The sequence below is a fragment of the Dryobates pubescens genome, chromosome 2 (assembly GCF_014839835.1).
Source record: "Dryobates pubescens isolate bDryPub1 chromosome 2, bDryPub1.pri, whole genome shotgun sequence".
Taxonomy (NCBI): domain Eukaryota; kingdom Metazoa; phylum Chordata; class Aves; order Piciformes; family Picidae; genus Dryobates; species Dryobates pubescens.
This window is the reverse complement of record NC_071613.1, coordinates 35,506,609-35,530,264: the sequence shown is the minus strand read 5'-3', so window position 1 is coordinate 35,530,264 and position 23,656 is coordinate 35,506,609. Positions and strand designations below refer to the sequence as shown.

The following is a 23,656-nucleotide window of genomic DNA, read 5'->3' as shown; positions in this document are numbered from 1 at the left end:
TGCATCTTGCTTTATGAAAATTAGATGGAAATCCATCCTAGTCATTGATCATCTGTGCGAGCACTATTAGAAGCTGTCTCATGTTAAAATTTGTCAGGCTTTGAGTTGCAGCTATTGAAACTTGATTGCTAGATCAAAGATATGTCTATGATGAAACTTCTGTTTCCCATGAGGTTTTTCAAAATTGTGATCAAGTCACCCCTTAAACCTCCTCTTTGATATGCTAAGTAGGTTGAGCTCCTGGTCTATCTTGGTACAAAGCATGTTTTCCAACCCTTTAGTCATTCTGTGCTTTTCTGAACATCCTCTGATTTTTCAATGTTCTATCTAAATTGAATTTTATATAGTATTCCAGTAGCAAATACAAAAGTGGAAAACACAGGAGTAATGCTGCCTTTCTAGACAATAAGTTACTTATGCAAACAGGGTATTATTTAGCTTTTTGGCCTTAATCTACCAGTTCTCACTGCTCCACAGCGCCTTAGCATCTCTCTATTGCTAAGGGCATTCCAGTAGCATTTCTATATCCTGCCTCTCAGTTGCAGTTCTGCAATTTCTCACATAAACTGCTGTGTCAGTGGCTCCAGAGCCTCTGTGACACTATTTCCCCCTTGTTCTCATGCTGTTTTTTGTGTTGTTTTATTCTTATGATATTAAACCTGCAAACACATTTTTGTTGTAGAAGGTACCCATGGGATGCAATTCTCTCGGGTATGCTACTTCTTCCTTGTAGCTTTTGGTTTATATTAGGTGACCTAATAATATGCATGTATGAGCTTAAAAACCAACCACCCATGCAGCACTTGCACTGATCAAAGTACATTCCAATTAGTACTGTAAGCAGGAACAATCTCGAGGGAGTTTGAGGAGATGTTCACGAAAAACACACTGTTGCTATGGGAAAAGTATGATGAAGCAATCACTGCTGTACCAGAAAGGATACCCAAGGAAGGAAACTCACCTGGGGACTCCACCACTTCTCTTTGCATAAGGCCACTCTGGATAGTTTTCCCTTTTTTCCCCACTCTTTCCCCTTTAGTTCTTATTTTCCTCCAAAAGTAACTTTCACTGTTAAAGATGATGTATGCTCTCCATTACAGTCTTTATGCATGTGAACCTGTCTCAATATGAATTGTGCAGCACTGATTTTTAGGATAGGAAGATTAGGTTTGTAACCTCCCATTTAACTGTGCTGAAATGCATTTCTCTATTCTCAGTTTGCCACACTGTTTGGCATCAGCAAATCTGGTTGGAAAACTCCTATTTTGGGAAATTATCACAATGGATAGATACAACAAAGCTTCTGGCAAGGTTTGTCTGATATTGCTGCTCTTCAAGGTTTTCACTAATCTAGGTAATTCAGGAGCAGGTAGACCACAAGCTGAACAGGTTTTCATGATGCTAAAATCACAAAGAACAGAAAGCCCTAGCCTAGGCTATATCAAACAGAAGAATAAATAATGATGTTACTATGTAATCCTTTTTCTCTACTTAGTATGCATCATGTAGAGGAGACATGCTTAGATGTGGGTAGTGCACCTTAAGAAGTATTTTTACAAAAAGAGAAGATCCAAATGAGAGACCAATATCTACAAAATAAATTGTAGGAGCAAAACGTTAATAATCTGGTTTGCTTAGCATACAAAAAGACGACTAAAAGAGGAGATAACATGGCACAGCAACATAAGAACAGTCTCGAAATACCTCAGAGACAGTGACTAATTATAGGGAATAATTTGGTTTTTATGCCTGTGGTGAAGTTGATAAGAAAACTGAGCTTAAACTTCATCAGAAAAAAAACCCAAAAACCCCAAAGTAATAAAGCAATTTTTAAAGCTTTTAAATCACCTTCTTTCTAATAATAATAGTGAAGCACACAAATGGATAGAAGGTGGAAATACTGGGAACTCCATCATTGGACTCCTCACTGAATGTCCTAAGTCTCTGATATCTGTCAGAAACAACATAGTGCTCTGTTGCTGACCTTGCTGTGGAGTATCAGAAGAGAAAATGTTTAACACTATCAAGTAATTCTAAGAACTCCTTTAGACCACTTTCTGTGGATTTGGCAGAGGGAGCTGAAAGAAAGATCAGCATCAAGTAGACAGACTATGTTCCCTCTTCCATGTTAGCCTTTGGAGCAGATCTAAGACTGAAAACAAACACATCTCCTTCTCTGTCTCAATTAAATGTATCATCCTTTCCCCTCCTTATTTCTAAAAAATGGGTCATCCACAAGTCACTTCAATAAGAATTGTGCTGACAATACTTACTTTCATCTTCAATGTACCCCTTCCAGTCAAATGGAGTCACTGTTGAATTAACTAATGTACCATTTTCACCTATGGTGCTGTTTAGCTGGGAAGTAATGTTTGTATCCAAAGTAAAATTTTCTGGAGGCCACTGCAGGCATTTATTCCTCAAATTGCCCATGAACAGCTGCAGCCCTATTAGTGCAAATACACTCAGACAAAACACAGTCAGGATCATTACATCCGACAGCTTCTTCACAGACTGAATTAGGGCTCCCACGATAGTCTTCAAGCCTGCAAATGTAAAGCAATTTTTATTCTGATGTTCAAAAGTTCTTTAAAGCTTAAAAATGATAGTGTCTCTCAGTAAAGTTACAGATTTCATGCAGAAGCCCAAATAAATGACTGTAACATCTGTGAAATAACATTTTTGTGAAGAGCTTGTTCACTTGTGAAAATGAATAAAGAATTGAAATTTATGTCCATTTGAAACTGTGAATGAAATGGGTTGCATTTATTTCAAAACACTTGTTTTAATGCTAAAACAAGTTACTTTTTTTTTTTATTCATGCTGTACATAAATCTCCCATAAACGTGGGGTTTTTTGTTTGGTTGGTTTTTTGTCAATACCTCTTGCCCCAAACCTTTGCTACTATCAGTTTTATAACATAGTAGATTTAGAAGACAGTAGTAAAACCAACAATAAAGAGGATTCAAATTTAATGCTATAAAACTGGAGGTGGTTTGGAAAATTAGAATTTTAAGATAATAAATCCCCCATGCAATGCCCATGCTATTCTTTATTATCTTATTCCTTCATCTTCTTACTAAGTCAACATTTCAAACAGTTTTATTTTTTAGACACAAATATTCACAATAAATACCACACAACATCATGTAGGTAAGATACACATGGGTAAGAAAACTTCAGGGCTGTTGATACTCGTTGAATGTGGAGAAGAAAGCTTGACATCATACGATGCAAACCACACACACTGTGTACTGCAATGTCTCATGCAAGGATATGTTAAACTCAAAGGCTGATTTCAAAAGGAAGGAGCTCATGTTAAAAGCAGCGAATCAGAGATTTTAGTGAATTCTAATATCTTCTGATTCCTGCTTTTCTTGTGGTGAGAAATAAGATTTATGTTTAAAAAAATATGAATTCCATTTCAGTGAATTAAAGTCAGCCTCAGTGTTTAACCTAGCTCTCACCTGGAATGACTGATATTGTTTTCAAAGCTCGGAGAACTCTGAATGTTCTCAACGCTGAGACATTGCCCAGGTCCACAAACTCTGTCACATATCTGTAATAGGGGAGTTCACACACAAACACAATGACAGGATAAAAAGGAACAGTTGGGAGGTACAAGGGGCCTAACACCTTACACCAGTTACTTCTTACCTGGGATTACAGAAATAGTTTTCAAAGCTCTCAATACTCTGAAAGTTCGAAGAGCTGAAACATTGCCTAGGTTTACAAATTCTGTTACATACCTGTAGGATTAAATCACAGTTATTCAGAATTTAGGCAAAGTTTATGCTACTTACTTGGGTCTTTCATCAAGACCACTTTGGCGTTTTTAGCAAAAGATTAAATAGCAACAGTCAGAGGTTTACCTTTCACTGCAGTTTGCCTTGCATTAATATATGCTTTCAGAGGCTTCAGTTAAATTAAATGTCTCTGAAGTGAATCTCAGTGATCTAACTTTGAAAGCCTAAAATTTATCTAGACTAGATTGGTAAGTTTGGAGAATGAAGTCAAAGGGATGCTCCTTTTCTGCTCAGAGGAAAAAATGTAGGACATGAAATTAGCCTCTCTAATACTAGCTGTGGTAACGGCTTCTGCAGTATTTATGTTTACATCAAGATAGGCATATTGGAATGTGAAAATTGTTTTAGACAGAAATAAATCTGTACAGGGATTTCCAGTTAGCAAAATTGATGTGTATTGATACTAATTTCATGCCCTTTTTGCCCTTTACTCTCAAAGAAAAAGCAAAAAACGAAAACTTACGCAAAGGTAATGACAGTGAAATCAAGCCAGTTCCATGGATCTCGAAGAAAGGTAAAATCTTCTAAGCAAAAGCCCCTTGCAATGATTTTTATGAGTGACTCAAATGTGTAAATTCCAGTGAACGTATACCTGCAAAACACAGGCAATGAGCTTTTTATTTCAAAACTGGGAAGGAAATATAGCAAATAAGCATTTTCTTCTAAACTGCATTATATTTGTCATATATACCTCACATGCATTATTTGTGACATACTGTTGAAGTACGGCAGTCCTGATCTTGTACATAAACCAAAAGAAATAAATCCATCAAATAAATGATGCATATAAAAGATTTATTGTTGACAGTCAGTTTAAAAGTATGCAGCACTGGCTTCATAACTGTTAACCAGGAAAGTTGTGAGCATAAATTACTGCATACTCTCTTACTCAGTATTATCTGAAACATCTTGTACTAACTCAAAAAAAGAGAGGAAATTTGGGCATTTTTATTTTAGGAATATTCTTACGTATATGCAGTCCTTAACTGACACATGCCAATATATGTCTGTGGTTCGCCATAAAGGAGGGATACTCAAAAACATTGAGTGGGTGCTAAACTATGAACATAAAACTCGTGGAATCTCAGTAGACTACTATTGGTAAACAACGTTCATTTTTTTTTTTCTACCTAATCATTCTACTAGAAAGAGATTAAAAAAATTATTCACCATTTCTACATAATTGAGACATGAAATACTAGTAACATCTCATCATAGTTCCTGCCAGCCCATATGACTGCATGCTGACTCCTAGACTAACAAAGATATCTTTAAATAACATATGCAACTTACTCTACATTCTTTGTCCAATCTGGAGGGTTACTCATTGTCATAAATACACAGTTGGTCAAAATAGTGCACATGATAAGCATGCTGAATAATGTAGATATAGTTAAGGAAAATACAATAGTAATCCATACAATATCATATCAGACATATCCAAAACCAATCAAAACCAAAACAACTTGCAGAAAACTACTGTCCCAATTAAGTACCTGACATGACTGAGTAAGTGTTAGTCTTTTACCTTTATGGTTTTGGTACTAAACTCAACAGCTGGCATATGTAAGATAAAAAAAAGTTTATCCTAGTTTCCGTGAGTCAGAGCTGTAGAGAAAGTACATGCTACCCCAGCACAGACAGTCTGTCAAAAACTTAAACCACAGAATACAGTTTTTAATTACTGAAATGACTGTATTCCATGTGCTTCAGTCAGTGAAACAGAAATCCATAGAGAGTTCACAAATTAAGGTGAATCATTTTCCAGTATTATTTTGGGCCTCATTCAAAACGCATTAGCAGCAAAAGAAGTATATCTTGTTCTATCAGTGCTAAAATTTGAAAACGGTTCAATAATACCTTGTGGTCCATTGCTTGAAAAGCATGAAAAACTGGTGAAGATTAGAATGAAAAGTAGTTTTTATTTAGAGTTCCAATAAGGAAAAACTAGGTATTCTGAGACTACCAAACCCAGACTAACAGCTCAAAGGTGCTTGTGGTGGGGATGTGCAACTGTTCACTGGGACTTCATTACATCCAAGGTGTTGTTTTTTGCCCTGCAAACAATGCTGTCCTTCCCTTTGCGTGGCAATACAGTAAACTAATTTATTCAAATATTTAGAAATACTGAAGTAACCAAACCAGACCAAAACTTGACCCAAAATGGCCACATGATGGCAGCAAAAAATAAGAATCACTTCACCTTCATGGTAAATTGTTAACTACTATTTCCTCTAGCCATCTCTCTAAATAATGTGTTCTTTAAAAATTATTGCATCAACAGGGCTGGCAAAGAAGCTACCTTAAACTGAAGAAAGCCATTTACAGATAAGCCTTTATGTAAAAGATACATTTACAGATAAGCCTTTATGTAAAAGAAATAAATTTTAAAATGTTCTTAAAAAAAAAAAAAGGCATTTTATTGTTTGGGGTATACGTTTCTGCAAAACTCAAAACTTTCACTCTAGTTGAAGAAGGAATAGAATAAATAAAATTTCAGCATAAACTGTGCAGAAAGTTGTCTAATTAACATCATTGCTTATAGCTGCTGAACAATCTTCTCAAATAAGCATTCAAATCACAGGGGAGGTTTTAGCTGCCTGATTCTTATAGTTAGGTAGGTGAATTTTGTCTAAATGCCCGACCAAGTAGGGAATATTGTGATACCTTTCATTAAGCGACTTAACTCATATTGAAGATCATGTTGTTACATAAGCTCTGTAGAGAAGAAATTGTTGTTTAGTGGCTTAGCATAAATGATTAAAATGCTTAAAATGCTTATCCTCACAGTCCACAGACATCTGTAAAGAGTCTAACAATTTAACTGGGAAAGTTGTTTAAATAAAGAGAAAGCAGCTGAAAAACTTGGGATGCCTGTCTGCAAATTCAGTAGTCTCATAAAACAGTTAAAGAAGAGGAAATGTCCTCTTAGGAGAGCTGAGGATTCCTCAAACAACATGGAACCTATGCACCTCGTCTTTTGTTTAAGACAAAAAGGACATTGAGACTCTTGAACGTGTCCAGAGAAGGGCAATGAGACTGGTGAGAGGCTTCAAGCACAAGCCCTGCGAGGAGAGGCTGAGAGAGCTGAGATTGTTTAGCCTGGAGAAGAGAAAGCTCAGGGGAGACCTTATTGCTGTCTACAACTATCTGAAGGGTGGTTGTAGCCAGGACAGGGTGGTCTCTTCTCTCACACAATCAGCACCAAAACAAGAGGACACAGTCTCAAGCTGTGCCAGGGGACATTTAGGCTCGAGGTGAGGAGAAAGTTCTTCACAGAGAGAGTTGTTAGCTGTTGGAATGGGCCGCCCAGGGAGGTGGTGGTGTTCAAGAGGGGATTGGATGTAGCATTTGGTGCCATGGCTTTGTAGTCATGAGGTCTTGGGTGACAGGTTGCACTTGATGATCTTTGAGGTCTTTTCCAACCTGGTTGATTCTATGACTCTATGAAACTAGCCCCAGACCTAGTAATCATTACACCATTAAAAAGCATTTCCCACAGCTAGCTCGGATGTAGTGTGGAAGGTATTGTAAATCAGTCTGGCAGCATTAAATTGCATTTTCACACAATCACCACCACTATGTCTGTAGGTCTTTGTCAGGTCCCTTAGCTACTGTCTGCAAATGCTCACTGACTCCTCCCCAGACACCTTTCTCCCCTTTTTTCACTGCTTTAGTTCCAGGGACCTCAGAGTAAGAGCTTTTCCTAGTCAGCAGCAATCATCCTTGCTTCCTCTTTTTTACAAAGATCTAGAAGATTCCGCCAGCAGTCTGTAGCAATAAGGCTTCCGCCTTTGACTAAACTGTTCAGTGTTAAAAGTCTTATTGTGAAACTGGCATTTTAATTTGGCAACTACTTTTCTGAGTCCTGGGGTTTTGCAAGCAAAGGGCACCAAAATCTCACCTGCTGAAATTACTCCTGTTGACCTGTTATGAACAACAGACACTAATCCCACATGCCAGTCTGAAACTTTACCTGTGCACTGTCCCATCAGTTATGGATCCCCAATCTGTCCACCATCTGCACATACAGATGCTTTGCAAATCACCTGCAGGGTGTTCAAGAGGAGATTGGACGTGGCACTTGGTGCCATGGTCTAGTCATGAGGTCTGTGGAGACAGGTTGGACTTGATGATCCTCAAGGTCTCTTCCAACCTCGGTGATACTGTGATACTGTGACTGCTGCCTATGTTTTCTGGCAAATTCTGTATTAAATTTGGCAGAGGCTTATGGTGCAACTGGGCAGGTTTGGGAATGTGAGATTCAACATAAATGCACCAGACTTTTAGACATGCTGCATCAGTAGCTTATAAAGCTGGTCTTGAGGATGGGCTCAGAAGGACCCCAAAATGAAATATAAACATACTGAACTAGTTATCTAGTCATTACTCAGCAAGCTGCATAATCATTGCTTGCAAAACTCAGAGATGTTCTGGAACTGTGAGCACAAACTGCCCTTTTTTTTTTTTTTCCCCAAGATGCAATTACTTTGTGAATAGGTTTCATAGTGCAGAAAAAGTCTGGGATGCAAAAGCTTTCAGTGTTAAATCTGTAGAAACATTTCTGAAAATTTGATCAAAATAGATTCTGAAATCTCTCTGCAGATTTATACAGAAGTACTGAAATTCAATGGAGTAGTTAAAATGCATCTATTATTTTCTAGTATTTATAAAACCTTTATAAAGTCTTCAGCTGTAAAACTAAAAATAAAATTAACATCCTACAAAACCTTTTATTAACAACAAAATAGAGGGAGCTATGAGATTTCTCAATTCCAATGTGTATAATTTCGAACAAGTATTGTAAAAGGATATGAATGTACCAAAATTTTAATAGCTATTTTTCTGAGAGGATTGAAGGGAGTTAAAATGTACAGGGCAGAGGTGGCACTGAATCGGAAGATTGCCTTCCCTTTATTCAATACTATAAAGGTCTGAAAGAGAAAGAAAAGACATTTCACATGTGCATTCACTGTCAAAGCTCATTTAAAAAATGTTCCCAGTAACCAATCACCAAAGTTGTAACTTTGCAAATAGATAATACACAAACCCCATGCCTCATTTCTTAAACAAAACTTAATTCCAGTACTTACCAGAGGTACTTGGCATCTGCAAATAGAATTTTAAACATAGAACATTCAATTCATTAATTTTTTTACACTACTACTTCATTTAATAGCCTCAATATAGTAATGTGATATGCTTATATGATGTGTTTCTTATGTAAAAAGGTGTGGAAGTGATTAAATAAAATTATAATTTTATTTCTGTTTTACCAAAAAGGCTTCTCTCTTCCTGGTTGAAATACCATAAGCAGGGACATCTTACCTGTGAATGTCAATGATGTGTTGGTAAGAAAAATTCTTACAGAAACTGATTTAATAGATTACTCACTTGTTCATGTATTTTATTCTAGTCTCATTCTCTGTGTGAAGGAGAGAGGGAAATAGCAGTAACACATACCCTTGATCCCTGAGAACTGTGGCCATGCGAATACACCTTACTGGAGGAGAAGAAGAGATACACCCTTGAAAACCTTCCTTTACAATTGTGATTTGCAGGTGTGAAACTATCCCAGAACATACATATTCATTACATTTAAATCTTAACAGCTAAAGAGACTATCACATTTAGGGGAAAAAAAGGAAATAAAAAGGCATGCAAGCCTTGCTTTAGAGAACTATAGAAGGCTAAGACTCTGTAGTCTGAAAGCATGTTTATCTTTCTCAAATAAATCTATGAGCCAAATATAAATGGTATGAGAGCAAACCCTACAAACATTGCTTTGTTTCCACTGCAGGCAATCATTGTTGTAACTGCATGGAAAATGTGGATGGCAGGTCTTTCTGTGGCACTAAAGTGCTCTTCAGCTGCATGATCAGTCAAAAAAAGAATGAAAAACACTGCAGAAGGAAGCTCAGTAACTTAGAAAAAACTTGCATGCAGTGGAAGGGATGATGCAAGGATGGTAGCCTAAATTTGAATTGAATTAAAGTTATTGAAGAACCTCTCCCAAAGAAACACCCCAAATTGCATATTTCATAAATAAGCTATGATAAATTCTACTTTGCCTTCTGATAAAGTGAACTATAAATTGGAACACCAGGAGAAGTGCAGGAAAGGGTATGTTGGTCTCTTCTATTGTCCATGACATCAAACATTGATTCAAGACTGTAAGCAAGGCTGTTTCTAGGAAGGCTGGCAGACAGATGATACACGTCAAGGAAGTTTTAGAAGGCCAGTTCTTCAGACTGCTTAGACTTGGGAAATTTAGTGTATACAGAACATGAAGTACTTGAATACAAATCTAGGAGCACCCAGCACCTCATCTGAAGATGGGGATTTCCACCAGTCTGTGACAGATATCAATGAACTAGAGGGGAGGCAGGATTAAGCCCTGAGGAAAAGCTGTCCCAATCCCAATTCACATGTTGGCTTCGTTCCTGAGCTGTCTCTCCATCATAGCTTTACATGATACACCTTCATATGCAGGCTAACCCCCTTAAATTAACAGTGAGACTTCATGTTGTATTGAGTACAAGCTCAGGACATGTAGGAATGGCATAATGGTAAACAAGGCATTTGATTGCCCTTCTTCTGCAGAGAAATGAAGAAACTGCATACGAAACTGAGGACGGTGGGCTAAAGCCTGACCTAATGTTTCAAAATTCACACTTCCAGTTATGGATTACAAATAATAACAACCTTCAAAGCATAGCTGCAGATGACTTGGCCATAAATGAAGCTTTCATTTTAAATACTGAAGCATCCAAGCAGATGAATGATTTTTTTGGCACGACGTTTTAAAGCCTCACACTCCAAGTAGGAAGGTGAGTTTCCCCTGCCAGGTCTGTCTCCAGCTTCAGGACTCACAGCTCAGAAGCCTTCAGCACACACTATTGGCTTTTGTAGCTGTGAGATAGTTGACAAAATGGATTAAAAATTGCACTCCCTACTAACTTTGTATCTAAGACTACACCACCTACATTTAGACAACCTATATTTTTTTAAAAAGATCTTTGAACACAAGCATATTAAACAAACATCTCTTTTCTAACATGCCTTATGGAAAAACCCAGCATGCTGGCACAGCTCCAGGTTCAGTTGGAAGCTGCTGCTATTTTAGCTGTTCTACTTTCTGCTGCCCTGCATAAGCAGAACCAACAAGACATAAAATCCCTACCTCAGTTTTAATTTTTCACTCGACTAGGGCCTTCCGAATGACTTTGTTGGTCCTCTGACCCCCTACCCTTAAACCTGCACTAAAACTATCATTTCTCTGAAGAAACAGAGTTAACAGCTGATATTCAATCCCTGTGTAAGCTTCACTCCCTAGTAAGCCTACTGTATCTCATTCTAGTTTCAACCCAGATGAAAGCCAATGTGTAGGCAGTGTGGATGAGGTATTGTACCCAAAGCTGTCAAGACAAAGTAGATATACATTGAGAAAAGCTAAATAAATTCCAAACAAATTATAAGATTAGTGTTCATATCTGAAGGATTATGTATACTTTTCAGGGCTTAGGTTTTATGAAGTTCTTTAATCACTTTATAAAGGCAGGAAACCTGAAACTATCTGAGTGTGAATATAAATTCAAAGAACTCTCTAAAGATAATTCTCTGCTTTGCTGCTTTTGCATCTATAACCTGGATTCCAGTCTTTAACTTCAGCCATATTTGCTATAAACCTAGAAATATTGTTAGCAGGTCAAAGAAGGATGAGGAGTATTTTGAGAAAATGCAGCTCAGACAGAAGAAGAGTCCAGACTGAGCAAAGATATGGTCTCTGAGAACCTCATGGGGCACGGAGTTCCCAAAACCTTATTTCTCTCCTTTCTTCCAGTTAGCTTTAAACATAGTTTATGGAGAGATACATTTATCAGGCTGACTGCTGCTCTATTGCATTTTCACTTCCTACAGTTAAACACCATCTAAAATCTCATAGGACTTTCTGAAAGGCACAAGGTGACACGTCGTTGAGCTGGGTCCTTAGCTTCTTGGGGAAAGTCCAGGGGCAGCTAGAACAGGACACTAAGTAGCATCTGGAAGTTGGCATTTCTTTTTATTGTGGTCATCTTTAAAACTGTTTTCTAGCAAGACCTTCATTTTTTATTTGCTACAACACTTCCTGTAAAAATTCTTTCACTTACAGCTATCAAAAATATCTAAAACCACTAGTGCATTCACCTTTTCTGATGTAATGAAATTAAATAAAGAAATTTAAAAGAATCTTTTTGTTTCTGCAACCCAAATTGAATCTGAGAATCAAAGGAGCTAGCAGTTTATCAGATTAGGGACTGATTTTACCAAGAGCCAGGACAAAGGTAGGCACCTTTTCTGAGAGACATAATTCTACGTTCTTCTGGCAAGAGACATGGAGTGGCAATCAGCAATGCTCTAGTAAGACCCATCTAGTTCCACCTATTCTTCCCATCCTCTTTAATGTAGCAGCCTACAGCCAAGAGAAAAATAGTCATCCCTTAAAGTATGACAAACCAAGTGAACAAGACTGTGATACATGCCTGCAGGTCAGAAACTTAGAGGGTTCCAACTGAGCCTTTCTCTAAAGACAGTGATATGAACCTCATTGATCGTTTGTGATAGCAGATTGAGCATGAACAGGCAGTCAATATTATACTGGGAACAGAGTGATTTGGGTTTACACAGAAGCGGTACACCATAAATGTGTCAAGTCCAAGTTGATTTTTACTCATATATAGCTTTAAAAAAACAAAGGCATTGCAGCCATTTAGGAGTGTGGTGGCATTACCAGCCATCACAGTCAGCAGCATTTCATTATAACACAATATAAGAAAAGGTACTGTATTATATTATAATAAAATAATTATGTTCCAAGGGTACAGTTTGCTGACATTCAGGTTATCTGTGACACAGTAGAAACTGATAACACTATCAGGTGTATAAATTTGCTGTAGCAGGCTGTTGACAAACAGTTGGGCATGCATTATTTGTTGTAGGTTTTGCATAGGAACACAGTTAGAAACCCACAAAATTAGCACGTTGCTTTTTTGTGTTTCTCTTAACAGGTTTACCCATGTCTCTTTTCATCTCAGGGCCACCTGGTGCCCAAATGAAGGTGCTTACACCAGCTCAATACTTCTGCTTGTTCCTAGTTTATTCTGTCTTCAGCTGTATCCGATCATGATGTGTACAAACCTATTGCTTGGAAACAAGTCCCAGGGATGAAATATAAAACACTCTAGATGATGTTTCAACATTCAATGCATGCCAAAAAAATACAGTGAAGATGTTTAATCTTGCTTAAAATAGAAAAAAAAACCCCAAAATTCAGTAAGTGGTATGCAATACTTGGATATAAGGCAAATGATGGATTATTTCACATGACCCAAAATTTCACATGACCCGAAATTGGAATAAAAGAATATATTCCTAAAGTTCTTGTACAGGTTTCCTGGACAAACACTGTGACCATGTTCATTAGTATAATTTGATTAGTCCATATTTATTATTATTATATTATATTTATTCCATATTTGGAAGTTTGGAAGCCAAACTAATATGTTTCCTATTGATAACTGAGGTATAGGTTATGCTGAGAGATCATCAGACCTGACTGATACAGTAAGTTTTCATTTCCTTCTGGGAAGGGACTGAAAGGGTCTTCCATTGCTAAGGGCTCTAGAAGGGTTCCTGTAGGTCATACCCATTTTGTATGTGTTTTCAGTGTAAGACACATAAGGCAGACTGATTTGACTATAAAGGTCCAGGATGAGCTGTGGGCAGGTAGGGATATAATGATATGTGATTTTGTATCGTAAACAGACACAATTAGTACAGAAATCTACAAGGCCTGCTTTTATAGAAACACATCTTTTATCTTTCTAAAGTAGAACTGTGACTTAATAAATCTTCATAGACTGTGAATGGCAGATAAAGGCTCTTTCAGAGGCATCAAATAATAAAGATAAAAATATTGTTCTTTCACATAGTATTTTCACTCTTGTCAACATAGGACTCATAAATCACATGGAATTTAGTAAGATAAAACACAATAGAACATAGCACTTTGTGAAAATCAAAAATAACTCCTGCTTTGATATTTAAAGTTTTCATAATCACAGTATCTAATAATTAAAGTATCACCCAAGCTATCACTATTAACCATCAACCTTTTTTACTACATATGGGTTGTGCAGCAGAATGAAATTGAAAGGGTTCCAGGGCTGTCGAATACCAGTTCCATCAGAAACTTTTAAATCCTTTTACGCTGTCTTTATGTCACTTTCTGCTTATCTATGTGTTTCTCTATTGATTCTATGTATTTCCTAAGAATTTGCTATCAGAATATTTCTGGGCACAAAACATGCTATGCATTGGTTCATGCCATCAGTTTAAAATCTGAAGAACCTTAGAGAAAATGTGGCATGTTAGAGTACTCAGTTTCAATATATACTCACTATTTTTTAATTATTTTTTTTTTAATTTCCAAAGTAAGCAGTCTATTATGTATACCTCTTTGTACAGGTATTGTACATTGGTTATAATCAAAGAAAACATTATGCTTCAGCTTTTATATAACTGTTCATTTGACATAAAATCAATTATATACAAGGAATAAACTTTGATGTAAATTAAAAGAAAAGGAACAAAGGTTAATAACTCTTAAGGACAATGGCTTCTGTCCTGTGATATAAAGGACAGTGGGCACTTTGCTAATGATTGAATAGAAGCTTAGATTTTTACACTATTTATTGATACCTTTCTATATACATTGTGCAATCATATTACACAATCAGTTATTACATTTATTGCCAATTTGATTAGTTTAATTCTAAAAATAAGATTACCACAAAATTCTTCCTTATGTAAAGCAGGAGGCCCAGTCAGCCAATGGCACATGAGGGTAAACATGTTCCAAAAACTTACATTATCTAAATCAAATTTTTTTTAACTAAAACATATTAAGTATTTAGTTATTAACTTTATGGAGAGCAGTATGCATATATATTGCTGGCATTGAACATTTTCTGCCCCTAGGTTGCACACCTAGCCCATTCAGTAATGCTCTAGTGTTTCCACATTGTTAAAATGATATTTTCCTACATGGCGGAAAATCAACAGACTGAAGTAACAAGCAATATGACCCACTGCACAAAAGTGAAATAAACATGGTAATGCACTGGCATATGACTAGGTCTGGTATTAGACTCACTTTTTTATTGATGTAATATGGGTCCATGTCTTCCAAGGGCTCAGACACCATTCCTGGAGGTATGTCGCCGTATATAAAGGGAAGTGTTTTTCCTGCCTCCAAATCGCTGTTTGGCTTTGGCCCATTTTCATCATCATTGTCTTTACGATCTTGTTTAGAATTCTTAGCTTTTTCTGCAGCAATGCGCTGTTCAATAGCTGCAAGAGACTCTCTAGTGAAGTACTGGAAGCTGTCTGGTCCTGGTGGTACAAGCACTGGCTGCTCCATCTTTTCATCCTGCACATTTTAATTACCATTTATTCTTCTGCATAGGAAAATACTAAAAGAAAGCAGAAAATAAAATTCAAACAAACATGTTAAAGCAAACAAGATGTAACAAACATTTACTTTTAAATGCTTTTCTTTATGCTATGTTGGAATTTTTAAATACATTGTATTGAACATTATGCAATAGAAACTGCAGTTTAGCTGGTGAGCTGACCTTTGTAAGATGCACTTGTGTGGTTCAAATGCTAGTTGTATAAACTGCATTAATTTCTGAACACTAGGACTGTAATGGTCTTTTACTACAAGTAAGCAAAAGCAGGATACTTAAGAGCAATCAGATACATTCTTTCCTCATAACTTTAATTGTCTTAAAATCACCTCACACTCCACTGGAGTCATTCAGGGTTGTATTGATAATTACAAATAATATAGTGCATTAGAGCTAAAGCAGAAACTTCCACTGAGTCCAACAAGACTATCAAAAAACAATCACTGTAGAATCAGAATTTCTATTAAAAGAATAAAATTCTACTCTGCATTTCATGAGGTAGTAAAATAGCAGTTCCAAGTAAGTCTTTGTATGGGTAGTTATTCTAGATGACAAGAACCACCATTGCCTATTTTTATTTAAATTTAACTGTTACTATATTATTCAACAGATGTAACTGGGTAATTCTGGAAGTATTCTAATATACATATTTATTTATATATTGCAACAGAGAAAATAAATTCAACATGGAGAAAGAAAAGCAAAAAGAATTAAAAATCCAAGTCCTGTTAAACACATAAATCTGTCTGCTTTGGTGCTGCTCAGTTTTCTGGTGGCAGCAGACATACAGACAAAATACAATGGCCCAAATGCCTGAAAATGAAGATACATTTGTCATCTCCACCCATTGCTGGGGTCATTGCAAAATAATCAGTCAGCCTTTCAGGAGACTTAAGGGTTAACTCAGAAATATAAATTACAAAGAAGAATACAAAAGATGGATGGGGAAAAAACCATATTAAAACAGATAAAAGGGTGACAATATGAGGCAGAAATTATGGAAAGAAGCTGAAAAAGAAGAGAAAAATTTAGAGCAAAAAAAATGAAAGAAGAGACTGCAAGTGAGTAAAGAGTTAAGGGAGAAAGCAAAGGATGTGACAGCAAAAACTAGGAAGACTAGATTAGCAGTATAAAAACGCAGATGTGAAAACAAACAAACAAACTAACTAACAAAAAATACACAAAGTGAAAGAAACAGAATACCAGGAAAGGAGCAAGAAGGGAAGCAAATATAGATAGGGTTAAACTTTCTATTAAGGAAAAGTCAGTAAGAACAAGAAATTAGATGATAAATAAAGGGAGAAATAAGGAAAATGTAGATTAGAAATTAAAAAGGAGGTCACCAAAATACATTAAGTAATAAATACCAAATCCTCTTGATCATTAACGCTAGACTGAGCACAAACACCTTAATCAGACATGTGTATTGAGTAGTGCAATATAGTGGATAAAATAAGAAAGGGGTCCACGTGCTTGTGGGTTCTATGACCCAAATTTTCTCAATTTCTCAGAAGAATTAAGTAAACCGTATTTCCCTTGGATGTATAGAATCACCACCCACAATGGAATGACTTCTAAAGAATATAGGTGGCTAGTCTCCCACCGAAACTCAAAATATTCACCCATGCAAAGTGTACCAAAACTATACCTCCTCCAGGAGGCTGCCATGTCTGCCTTTCCTTCTCCTGATCATGAGATCCAGGAGGCTGGTATTCCCCTTTCCCATTTTTCCTTTGAAAATTCTCTTCATTGTCCAAAACCCCCACTATATGTGGCACTCAGTGTTCCCTTCTATGGTGTCCAGTGAGGGCACAGGAAGCCAAACGAGTCCTGACACAATAGGAGGAAAGTACTGGATGAGCAATTGCATGAGCAATCTCATGTTTTGAAGAGGAAGGAAATGGGTAGCCAGAGATCTAAAACCCTGTGGTGCTCTGTTAGGATCACCTTGTGGTTCAGCTATGTGTCCCCAGCTAGCATGCAGAACAAGGAGGTACGCCTGCAGGCTTTGCCTGCAGGTGCACAGAAGCAAGCAACTTCATAGCCATTAGTTATGTTGTAAAAACATTTGATTCAGCTACTGTGTTTACATATTGAGTTTAAAAGTAGCAAATGTTGTGGGCTTTTCTAATAATACCTGCTTTTTTTTTTCTTTTCTGTAGAAAGAAACTTTACATTCTTTTTCTATAACTAATCCTAGAATGTTCTCAGTTCTGTCAAATGTACATGGAGCTAGCCAGATACACACCTGTAAATGTGTAAAACTAAGCAGGATGTACTTAAAATGTTTCAGGAGTCTTCATGAAAATTAAATAGTTTTTATCCTCTACTTAACAGATTAGAGGATATGTTTTCCAGATAAATTTTCCTTTTCTTCATGGATTTCTATGATTATAAGTCTTCAGAACTGCAAACAGAATTCTATACATTGTAAAGTCAATATTGAACACAAACACAATTCACTACAGCCTTAATCATAAGCCCTACGAGGAGAGGATGAGGGAGCTGGGGTTGCTTAGCCTGGAGAAGAGGAGACTCAGGGGTGACCTTATTACTCTCTACAACTACCTGAAGGGAGGTTGTAGACAGACGGATGTTGGTCTCTTCTCCCAGGCAAGCAGTACCAGAACAAGAGGACACAGTCTCAGGCTGCACCAGGGGAGGTTCAGGCTGGATGTTAGAAAAAAGTTCTATACAGAAAGAGTGATTGCCCATTGGAATGGGCTGCCTGGGGAGGTGGTGGAGTCGCCATCACTGGAGGTTTTTAGGAGAAGACTTGACGGGGTGCTTGGTGCCGTGGGTTAGTTGCTTGGGCGGTGTTGGATTGGTTGATGGGTTGGACGCGATGATCTTGAAGGTCTCTTCCAACCTGGTTTATTCTATGTATTCTATGTATACCTATTAATCCCAAATCATTTTTATCTGTCGTGTAACAGTGGTTAATTGAATTTTTAAAAATTATCTTTATTGTAGTTAATTTATTCTCACTTACCTGTGTATGGGATGGGTAACAATTGATGTCATGCCAGTTAACCAATTGATATTCTTCTCCTTTCTATCAAATGATGTATTAAATATTAATTCAGTAACTGCTTACATGATCCAAATGGATTTTTACTTTTTTTTTTTTTTTTCCCTCTTTAGCATAACACTGGTAATTCAACAGAGGAAAGAATATAAGAGTACACAAAACAGATTTCTTGTTATGTTCTTTCCTACTCTCCTTCTGGAATGAACTATATTTTAATTTTTCCCTTTTTCATCTCCAGTTATGTTTGAGTTTCTTCCTTAGGGGCAGCGGAAAATAAGGTACGCAGAACATCCGAGACAAGAAGCATTGTGATTTTTCCACTGAAATTTCTCAGGCACGATATGTTTATGTATACTTTGTAGTATACATTGTTCTAAGTCAGGTAATTCCAGAGCACATTCAGCATACTCTGTGTGCATGGATCACAGAGTAAACCACATGCAGAGTAAGTCTGAAGTTATCCAGCTGCATCTGTGTTACTGCAAAATGCTCAGCTGATCTGCCCATGCATATTAAGTTTGAAGCATCCGCTACTACACTGGATTAGCTATGCACATGCTGACCATCTGGCCATTATACACACAACTGGTTCAGCACTTCCCTGATGGGTGTGATCTATTGCACACCTTGTGTAGCTGTAGATCTGCGCACACTTAGAAAATAACTCCAGCTGTTAAATATCCACAGAGTTTCTGTGAACTTCTAGAATCTTCTAATTTCACCTAGGCAAAACAAAGAGACAAGTTGGCAAATAGATGGAGACATGGTGCCTTGTCTAACAGGGATTCCAAACCAGTTGCACACTAGCCACTGAAGAAGTCAGTTAGATGACGCTCTGAAAAAGAGACAGGTTTGATCTAGAAGACTCTTTCCTAACCTAGCAAGTATCTGGTTTACTGTTAGCTTTCATATTCTTCATGCCTTTATAACAAATAGTGACAAGAGTTTCTGGAGAGTTTGGTCAGGAGGACCTTATAAATGTTGAAGTGTAATGCAAATACATAAACTAGCTAGCTTACTAGCAAGTTAATTGGTTTGTGCTAAAATCTAAAACTGTAACATGCTTTGGTGTTTGATCTTCTGTGACCACACCGATTAATTAAAATTTAGATTCCATTTGCCACAGAATATACTGAATGTTGAGATGTTGAAGTTCCTTTGGACCCTATTACTAAAAATGCAGTAATTTCGTGGTAATAGGCCAGTTCCAACAACACTTATGGTACCACAGGTCTGATTCAGCTTTGTACTTTCACCTGTACAAACACCTCTATAGAGTCTTCCATGATCACCTTTCTTTCCAAATGCTGAATTCAAACCTGATCTCTAAAATCCACTCTTTTCCCTGCCTTGCCCTCAATCCTTCAGGTGTCAAGATTTTCATCAGTATAACTTATTATTAGCCAACATTGGTTTTACTCAATTAGAATGGCAAGATAATCAACTTTAAAAGCTGTAGCTTCTCAAATTTACTGTATAGCAATGCACCATGTGCTATGTGGGACAGCTCCCATGACTGGAACATGGTTATGGATGACTACGTGCTTTTCAGGAAGGACAGAATGACAAGGCAAGGTGGTGGATTTGCTCTCTATGTGAATAAGCAACTAGAATGTGTTGAGCTTAACCCAGGGGCAGATGATAAAAGTGTTGAAAGCTTATGGGTAAGAGTGAAGGGACGCACAAACATGGATGATAAGGTTGTGGGTATTTACTACAGACCACCAAACTAGGAAGAAGCTACTGACAAGGCCTTCTACAGGCAGCTGGAAGTGGACTCAAGATCAAGTGCCCTGGTGCTCATAGGTGACTTCAACCACTGATATTAGCTGGAAAGATCACAGAGCCAAGCACAAACAGTCCAAAAGGTTCCTGCAGTGTATTGATGACAACTTTCTCCTGCAAGTAGTTGAAGAACCAACAAAGAGAAATGCAGCGATGGACCTGGTATTAACCAACAAAGAAGGATTGGTTGTAGATGTTAAGGTTGGGGGTAATCTTGGTTGTAGTGACCATGACATGTTGGAGTTTGATATTAACAAAGAAGCAGAGTGGTAAGTAAACTATCAATCCTGGACTTTAAGAGGGCCAACTTTCCCCTCTTTAAGTCTCTATTTAGAAATATCCAGTGGACTAGGGCTCCGGCAGGAAGGGAGGCCCAAGAGAGCTAGTTAATATTGAAACATTACCTCCTCCAAGCTCAAGAGAAATGTATTCCCTTGAAAAATAAATCAAGTAAGGCAAGCAGAAGGCCTGCATGGATAAGCAAGGAACTCCTAGTAAAACTCAAAAAGAAAAAGGAGGTTTACAATATGTGGGAAAAAGGACTAGTCAGTTGGGAGGATTACAGAGACATAGCCAGAGAATGTAGAGATGCAACTAGAAAGGCCAAGGCCCTCCTGGAACTGAATCTTGTCAGAGGGGTGAAAGAGAACAAGAAGAGTTTTTTCCAAATACATCAATGATAAAAGGAACAGCAAGGGAAAGGTGGGCCCACTGCTGAATGGTATAGGAGATATGGTAAATGATGATGCAGAGATGGCAGAGTTGCTGAATGCCTTCTTTCCCTCAGTCTTTACTCCTAAGGCCAGCCCTCAGGAACCTCAGTCTCTGGAAGCAAGGGAGCAGAACTGGACGGAAGAGGACACTATTGGTCAGTCAGGATCAGGTTGAAGATCTCTTGTACCAACTGAAGACACACAAGTCCATGGGCCCTGATGGGGTGCATCCATGAGTGCTGAGAGAGCTGTTGCTGAACCTCTCTCCATCATCTTTGAAAAGTCGTGGAGAACACGAGAGGTGCCCGATGACTGGAAGAAAGCAAATGTCACTCCAATCTTCAAAAAAAGGCAAGAAGGACAACCCAGGCAACTATGGACCAATCACCCTCACCTCCATCCCTTGAAAGATGGTGGAGTAGCTCATCCTGGAGGTCATCTCTAATCACATGGAAGGCAAGGAGTAGCCAACATGGATTTACCAAAGGGAGATCCTGTCTGACTTCTGATAGCCTGTCTGATAGCCTTCTATTCTATTCTATGACCAAATGAGTAGATGAGGGAAGAGCAGTGGATGTTATATACCTTGACTTCAGTAAAGCTTTCCATACTGTCTCCCATAACATCCTCACGAAAAAGCTCAAGAAATGGGGCATGGAGGGCTGGTTAGTGAGGTGGATTGAAAACTGGCTTGACAACAGAGTTCAGAGGGTTGTCATCAGTGGCAGAGAGTCAACTTGGAGGCCTGTAGCCAGTGGTGTTCCCCAGGGATCAGTACTGGCTCCAGTTTTGTTCAATATCTTTATCAGTGACCTGTATGAGGGGATTGAGAGTACCCTCAGCAAGTTTGCTGATGATACAAAACTGGGGGGTTTGGCTGACACCCTGTCAGGCTGTGTAGCCATCCAACAAGATCTGGACAGACAAACCTCATTAAGTTTAATAAGGATCCTACATCTGGGGAGGAATAACAGCATGTACCAGTACAGGTTAGGGGCTGCCCTGCTGGACAGCAGCTCCACAGACAAAGACTGGAATGCTGGTGGACAGCAAGCTCTCCATGGAACAACAGTGTGCTCTTGTGGCCAAGAGAGCCAATGGTATCCTGGGGTGCATCAAGAAAAGTGTGTCCAGTAGGTTTTGGGAAGTTCTTCCACCTCTCTACTCTGCCCTGGTGAGACCACACCTGCAATACCATGTCCAGTTTTGGGCTCCCCAGTTCAAGAAAGACAGAGAACTGCTGGAGAGGATCCAATGGAGAGCCACAAGGATGATTAGGGAACTTGAGCATCTCCCCTATGAAAAGAGACTAAGAGCCCTGGGGCTCTTCAGTCTTGAGAAGACTGAGACAGGTTCAAGCTCTTTTTGGTGGTGCACAGTAATAAGACAAGGAACAACAGGTACAAACCTGAACATAGAAGATTTCACCACATCACGAGGAGAAACTTTTTTACAGAAGAAAGAAACTTCTTTACTTCTCCTTCTCTGGAGACTTTCAAACCCACCTGGATGAATTCCTGTGCAGACTACCCTAAGTGATCCTGCTTTGGCAGGGGGGTTGGACCTGATGATCTCTTGAGGTCTCTTCCAACCTCTAATATACTTTGACACTGTGATGTGATTTGTTACACTTAATGATATAAGAAATAAAATCTCTCATCATTCATAGAAAATATAAATTACTCTAAATAGAATCAAATATTAGGAAATTAGCACATGAAACTGAGCTGTTTTCACTGCCCGACTGATCTCCCTTTGAATTCCAGGAAGGCACTCTGAAATGTCTGTTACAGACTGCTGTTCCTTGTACTTTCCAGCACCATAAAACTGATTGCTAAGGGAAAACTCAGGCAAGAGAATTCTGCTAGAGTAAGCAGAAATGAATCTTTGTCCTTCACTTTGCCCTTGCTCTGTGACAAACATCATGTATATGCTTTTGGCATAAACTAATAAATCAGTTCTATTAAAAATCATGCATTTTACTGTTTTGAAAAAGCATTAGAGTAGTGGACAGTGGCAATGATGTAACATTGGTAACTTCATTTTTATGAAGAAACTAAGTAGTTATTAGCAAGGTTATCAGCAATAAGCCCAGGGAAGGACACCAAGCTGATTCAAAGCACAGCTAACAGACCACAGCCACAACAAAATAAAGATAAATCAGTGAATCTAAATGTAACTCAGAAAGATCAAATATCTATGCTATATTAATTTTCAATTTTTGATTGGCTATTTCTCATTATTTTGATTTATCAACTATGCATTATGATACCTGCCCCTAAAACACAGAATAAACTACCTTCCTCAAATAATGAGTTTGTGGGAGGAGAGGAAGGGAAGTTTGGCAAACTACTTCAGCTTTCATGTGAGGCCTTAGCTGAGGAGAAACTTCTGTTCCTTTCTTTACAGAAATGAGCTTGTATCTGGCTTTTTAATCTCTATTTTTAGGCTACTACAGGTAATGAAGGCAGGTAGGACATCCAAAGCAACACATTTGGCAGGACAGAAATCAGATTGGAATATTTGGGCTATGAAACTTTTTACAACTGTCTGTAGCTCATATATAAAATTCAATTTATTTCTCATTAAAAGCTTGACAAAGGAAACATACATATTACCAGACAAACAATGAGATTCTCTAATATCTTTTAAAAATTTATCTTCCTGATGCTCCCTTTTGGCATGGATCATGGAACTTGCTTGCATTAGATTACTTGGTCTTGGCTAACTATGTTTATTTAATGCTTATTTTAAATAAAGTGTAGGTACATTAATGCTGCAGACATCAGAATAAGGTGCATAGATACACAC

General features: G+C 37.8%; 1 protein-coding gene across 7 annotated transcripts in view; it reads right to left on the bottom strand.

The window, feature by feature from the left end:
• The window catches only part of LOC104309259 (sodium channel protein type 1 subunit alpha), a 94,934-nt gene that overhangs the window by 49,094 nt on the left and 22,184 nt on the right, over positions 1-23,656 (bottom strand). For 5 of the 7 annotated variants that reach the window (XM_054174882.1, XM_054174929.1, XM_054174914.1 and 2 more), the window contains 6 exons: positions 15,001-15,319; positions 8,623-8,740; positions 5,100-5,190; positions 4,270-4,398; positions 3,468-3,559; positions 2,274-2,546 (listed from right to left, as the gene is read on the bottom strand). In XM_054174882.1, the coding sequence (XP_054030857.1) occupies positions 2,274-2,546; positions 3,468-3,559; positions 4,270-4,398; positions 5,100-5,190; positions 8,623-8,740; positions 15,001-15,267 (970 nt within the window). In that variant the 5' untranslated portion in view covers positions 15,268-15,319. Of the gene's footprint in view, positions 1-2,273; positions 2,547-3,467; positions 3,560-3,657; positions 3,750-4,269; positions 4,399-5,099; positions 5,191-8,622; positions 8,741-15,000; positions 15,320-23,656 lie in introns of all 7 variants that reach the window. The other 2 variants (XM_054174890.1, XM_054174922.1) reach the window with 1 other exon arrangement.